The following is a 5884-nucleotide window of genomic DNA, read 5'->3' on the forward strand; positions in this document are numbered from 1 at the left end:
CACAAACACGATGATTTTGCAAATCAAGAATGATTGAGGGGGAAAAAATGGATGAAACTCAATACTTTTCCCTCAGTGGATTGCGAAGGCTTCCTTAAGACCTACAAACCACGGTGGCACTGTGGACAGTTCATCTCGCTTGATGTATTTGTTAATATTTTTTTGTTTTGTTTTATGTCTTTTCATTGTCAAGCTCCAATAGCATAGAGGAACAAAGAAAACCTTTTTTTTTCTCTTTCTTTTTATTTTAACATATCGCTATGCAGTCTCTTAAATAGCTTATAACATCTTGAAATTCTCCATCTTCTTCATGGTGGGGAAAAGGGGGCGGAGTCTTTAACCGGGCATTGTGGGTAAATGCGAGCCGGGCCATACAATGACCTCACTCTGGCTGTCTGTTTTAGACAGTGCCCACAATTCAACGTCTCTCTAATGCGCTCGTAATATTTTAATATCATACAATAATCTTTCATCAATTATCATCACAGGAAAGTCTAATACAGGCACAACCATACTTTGTGCTATACATCTTTTTTCCATTTTCTTTTTTTCTTTTTCTCAAACTGTCACAATCCAGTTTTCAGTTCTGGGAAAGGAGGGGTGCGATTCAGTGCTTGTCTTAGTAACATGTACTTCCTTGGTCAGTCCACAGACATCTCATTGCCTGAGGCTATTACCAGTCTTTCCTCAAGGATGCACGCAACGCACCAGACTTTTTCACGGCCCTGTGCAGGCCATGGAGGGCCATCCACTGCATTTCTTCCCTGTTTTGTAGGGGAGTCGCATCATTTTAGTTTTTAAGGGCCAGCGTGACAAGGGTTGGTGCCAGGTGGGCCAACTCGCGCGTTTATGAGTTTACAGGGTCGGTTGGCAAGGGGGGATGGGTAGAGGGGTCATGGGGTGGTGTTCGGTGATAGGTGATGGTGCGCGTGCACATGTGCGAGTTAGTTGCCATTGGCCGGCATGTCCATGGGCGATGCGTCCTTGTCACTGCCGGATTTGGGCCACAACTGCTGCTGCAGCTCTTTGACCACTCTCTCCAGGTGCTCCCGGGCCTCCCGTTCCTGTAGCAGGTCTGCCCGAAGCTGTTCTCGGTCCACCTCGGCGTGCTGCAGCTTCATCTGGAGGTCCTCGATCTGGAAAACACATAAGTGAATTAAAATTTGCTTTGCCAATGGCGATCGTAGTGAGTGTCTGTTTTTGTCGTTGCTTTCTGGGGGTGGGGGATCTTCCTTCCTTTGACTATACTTGGGTAACGCGAGACCCACTGGATGATGTTCGGAGTTATTGTTCTTGAAAATTGCATTAAAACAGACAGAGCAAGCACGCACGCACGCACGCACGCACGCACGCACGCACGCACACACACACACACACACACACACACACACACACACACACACACACACACACACACACACACACACACACACACACACACAACACACACACACACACACACACACACACACACACACACACACACACACACACACACACACACACACAGACACACAGAGATGCGTACACACAGAGATGCGTACAGACGTGGTGCGACAGACTGTAACACATCAGTCATTCCAACCACATCCGGCAGCCACCGCTTACCCCTCCCATCCAAACCTCTAACGCCTCTGCTCGGCCACCAGACACAAAGAACAGCAGACCATGGCTGAAGCGACATTATCGTCTTAGACCGTGTCTCTCCCAAAAGACCACAGAAGACACTCAACAATTCACTAAGGCTAAAATGTCTTTTCTTAATGACAGGCTTCCAAAGTGCAGTATTCGCTTTAGGCAGGCATGGAGTCAGAGCTTTAGCGTGTACTCTCTCTTGCTCTCTCTCTCTTTCTCTCTTTTGTTTTGTCTAATCTGCATTTCCCATGATGCCTGAGGGGAAGTCGACGTCTCTTCCTGTTTCCTCTTTGGGCTAGCACTTATCGTGTGTCTGTGCACTTTAGACTACACCCATTTATTTTCGACTGGTGAAAAGGAAATGTGTTTTTTCTCTTCTCTTCTCACTACTGACCTTCAGAATACTTAGCCTTGGAGTGAAAAAATAAAGATATGAGGCAGAAGCTTAGAAATGTTGCAATTGTTAGAAGGTATTTACGTAACTAACTATACCACCACGGCTAGACTTTTTACTAGGATGTTTGAATATCTGTGTGCATGCGTGTGTGCGGCCGTGCGCGCATGTGTGTTCGTCTATCTGTCTGTCTGTCTGTCAGCTTTCATGTCATAGTCATGTTTTTGTTCTTGTGCACACACAATCCTTCTACAGTAGCCTATAGTTAAATGCAGATTTAGGATTTGACTATGTTTGTATGCAGTATATATGTTATGTATTACCTGTGCTGAGTACTTGGCGCGCAGGCGGCCCGCCTCGCAGCCCTTGTCACAGACCCTCAGCTGTCTGGCTTGCTCCAGCTCCCGCTTCAGGCGGACGCGCGACTCGTTAGCCTCCTTCATCTTCTTCTCGCTCTCGGCGCGCAGCCGTTCGATCTCCTTCCTCAGGTTGCGCTTGGCCTCGGTGGCCTCCCGGAGCTTCTCCTTCTTTGCTACCCGCAGGAACTCCAACTCCTTTGTGGGGGGAGGGGGTGGGTGTGAAGGGACAGGGGAGCAGTTAGCATTGGCGCCACGTGACGCAACGTTAGCTTTGCGTTGTCTAATGAAAATTAGGCTGGTGCAGAAATGTTGCGTTTCAGGGGGAAACACTTCAAGACACCCTAAAGCGTCCTCTCTGCAAGTTTCGGTTTAGCTTGACTGCCAAACTTTATGTAGAGGAGAGCATAAACTGAGAAAAGCTAGCTATGCTTAAAATAATCATGGTCACATACAGTAGGCTATGTTCCAGTAGACTACTGCAACCATGTATCTGGGTTTGGGTTAGGAGACCAAATGGCCTACTGCAGTCTTTTTTTCTAAGAAACAGAAACAGGTTTTTTTCTGCAGTGATGCGTGCGTGTGTGTGTGTGTGTGCATGCGTGTGTGTGTGTGTGTGTGTGTGTGCGCGCACAAGCGCGCGCGCGCGCGCGCGTGTGTGTGTGTGTGTGTGTGTGTGTGTGTAAGCACAGCCTTCTCATGGGAACCTAGCAGTCGGGACAAGCGTGTCTGTCATCAAACTTTGTTGCTTCCTAGAAGTGGAGTCGGTTGTGACGAGGACAAGCCCCGTCACAACCGTCACTCCATGCTGATTTCACATAATGCCTGCATTCACAACCCTTCAGCATGTCACAAACTTGATGTGTGGACTTAAACCTGCTGTATCGTACATTCAGTCACCTAGGTGTTAAATCGAGAACATTTATTAACACTTTTTTGTTGTTGTTGGGTTTGTGTTTCGTACTTCTAAATTACTCTTCTAAACGGAAACTAAATCCAAAAATGGAATGTTGAACTAGAATGTCCTCCTGCACAGCGTTTGTTCTGCAGGACACAGACTCACTTGTCTGCATTTTCTTGGTTCTTATCCAAGACCAAAATAAAAGTGGAAGTGGGGCATTTCTCTTCGAACATCCGCTCTTACTTTCTATTCCTTGCCAAGTCATGTTCAGTTTTAGTAGCCATAATCAGCACTAATCCACTTCTGTATATAGTTGCTTTAAGCCGACTGATTTCCCACGGTTTTCCTACCTTTTATGTGAGCTTGTCTATCTCCATGAAAAATAAAGAAATAAAATAAAATGTGACAGATAGAGAGGGACCAGAGCTGAAATGTGATTCCCTCAGTCAATAGTGATATGCATCACTGTGTATTCACTGAAATGCAACCTTATGCTGTGTAAATATAGGGCATCTGTCAGTGCCTATTCATTGGCATGAGATAGAATATGGACCTATGTTCCGTGGGAGGTGCTCACAAACCCTAATAACCTAATGGTGGTGGCTCCTGAACCAGCTATATAACCCAAGCAGCAAGAAGTTACGATGGTTGAATTTAGGCATTATGGTACTGTAGAGATGGCTGAGTTTAGGAATGATAAGGATCAAGGAGTAGGGCGGTTCGCCGGCGCTTAGCCCAATGAGACAGTGTGACCTCAAACTCCCAGATTCCGAGCTAGAAATTGGTTACAGCACCAGTTCATGAGCCGCAACCTGAACAAGATCACTTTTCAGTTATGTGCTGTTGTCACAGCCAACACAGGAAGAGGTGTAGTATGTCTTGGTTGGTGCACTGTTAGTGTCATTTCCTCCTCTGACAACAGGTATGTGTGTTATCGTCATCCAACAGATGTGTGTATTATTATGATTCAATAGGCTTGCGTGTTATCGTCATCCAATGGGATGTGTGTGTATCATTGTCATTCAACGGTGTGTGTGTGTGTGTGTGTGTGTGTGTGTGTGTGTGTGTGTGTGTGTGTGTGTGTGTGTGTGTGTGTGTGTGTGTGTGTGTGTGTGTGTGTGCGTGCGTGCGTGCGTGCGTGCGTGCGTGCGTGCGTGCGTGTGTGTGTGTGTTATAATACCTGCTGGAGGCAGCGTTTGGCCTGCAGGGCCGAGCCCAGCTTCTCCTCTTGCTTCACTCGCATCTTGACGATCTCGTGGAGGAACTTCTCTTTGGACTCCTTGGAGTCCAGCCCACTGTCCAGAGCCTGCCTGAGGGTCTCCAGCTCAGATTCCAAGCCGGACTCCGTAGGAGTCACGGGGGTGACGGAGGAGGGGGCGCTGGTCGGCACCGCCGCCGCGATGGTGCTCTCTGCCGACGTGACCGTGCTCACGGGCCCTTGGGTGCAGGGCGAGCTCAGGTCCTTGGCGGAGCAGGAAGAGGTGAAGGATGGCGAAGAGAGCGACGACAGCGAGGAAGTGACTGTTGGAGAGAGAGAGAGCGTTGGTTAGTTTCTCAATAGTTACCCATTTACTTTTTCTTAAAACTATTCCACACATATACAGTCACTATAGACACTGCTGTGGACTTACATTCCTCTCGGCTCTCGACCTCTATCTCCACCTCGGAGTCTTTGTCCTCCTGCGATGGCTTGCTGACGACGGCGGGAGGTGGCGGGCAGCAGGGAGGTTCGGGCGGCGGGTGTGGGATCTCTTCTGTGGCCTTCCTCTTGCGGGGTCGGGAACTGGCGCTGGCTCCCTCGCCGGGGGGTTCACCCCCACTCGGATGGGAGGTGCTGGGTACGCATGGGGACAGGGGCCCCACCTTGCCCAGCGGGAGGGGCGTGAGGGCCACGTTCGGGGCCACAGCACTTTCTATGCTCTTGTAGTTGTAGAAGCTAAGAGGGGAAGGAGAGGGAAAGCATGTTAAACTATTAGAATTATTTCATCACGCCCGTAATGTCACAGCTAGAGGTAATATTTTTAAAAATAAATAAATAAATGGGATGTTTTTCTGGGGAGGAGACTTTGCTTTTCTGTTCTCTAAACAGGGAAGAGCAATGACAGCATAACACTCATAGCCACTCGGTCCTGTTTTGTGAGAACATGGGCAACATCAAGTGTGAGTGTGTGGTGTGGTGTGAGCTCAGCTGACGTGGCAGAGCCGTAGCAAGTGGGTGCTTGCAGTATGAGTGTGTACAAGTGGCGGTGGAGTGTGGGAGGCAATGGTACAGTCAAACTTTAATGCCCCCACCCCCAACCCTAGCTCAGCACCTGCCAGACGACCGAGCAGACATGCTTAGAGCTCATCGCTTGCAATGGAATGAGAAACCCATTTTCTCAAAATGGCTGCCATCTCACCCAAAACCAAAACCTTTTGAATCTTTTTGAATCACGTCTCATTCCTGTTCTAAAAGATGAATCACGTTTTCTGCAGACTGTCGTTTACAGAAATCCAGACCATCTGCCATTTTGTTTCTTGTTTTGTTTTTTTGTTTCTCGTCATACACTGCGCACCAGGCTCACCTATCTCTGAGTAGGGCCAAGGGGCGACTGCAGG

At 48.3% G+C, this 5884-nt stretch overlaps 1 protein-coding gene across 1 annotated transcript in view; it reads right to left on the bottom strand.

Annotated features, from left to right (window-relative positions):
- Positions 1 to 223: 223 nt before the first annotated feature.
- The window catches only part of skia (v-ski avian sarcoma viral oncogene homolog a), a 74631-nt gene continuing 68970 nt past the window's right edge, over positions 224 to 5884 (bottom strand). Inside the window, exons 3-7 of the mRNA XM_084070311.1 lie at positions 5851 to 5884; positions 4918 to 5222; positions 4467 to 4807; positions 2353 to 2583; positions 224 to 1136 (exon numbers count right to left, since the gene is read on the bottom strand). The exon at positions 5851 to 5884 is cut by the window's right edge and continues 67 nt beyond it. Of these exons, the coding sequence (XP_083926437.1) occupies positions 945 to 1136; positions 2353 to 2583; positions 4467 to 4807; positions 4918 to 5222; positions 5851 to 5884 (1103 nt within the window). The 3' untranslated portion in view covers positions 224 to 944. The remainder of the gene's footprint in view (positions 1137 to 2352; positions 2584 to 4466; positions 4808 to 4917; positions 5223 to 5850) is intronic.

The sequence above is a fragment of the Gymnoscopelus microlampas genome (genome assembly GCF_963454915.1).
Source record: "Gymnoscopelus microlampas genome assembly, chromosome: 10".
Lineage (NCBI taxonomy): Eukaryota > Metazoa > Chordata > Actinopteri > Myctophiformes > Myctophidae > Gymnoscopelus > Gymnoscopelus microlampas.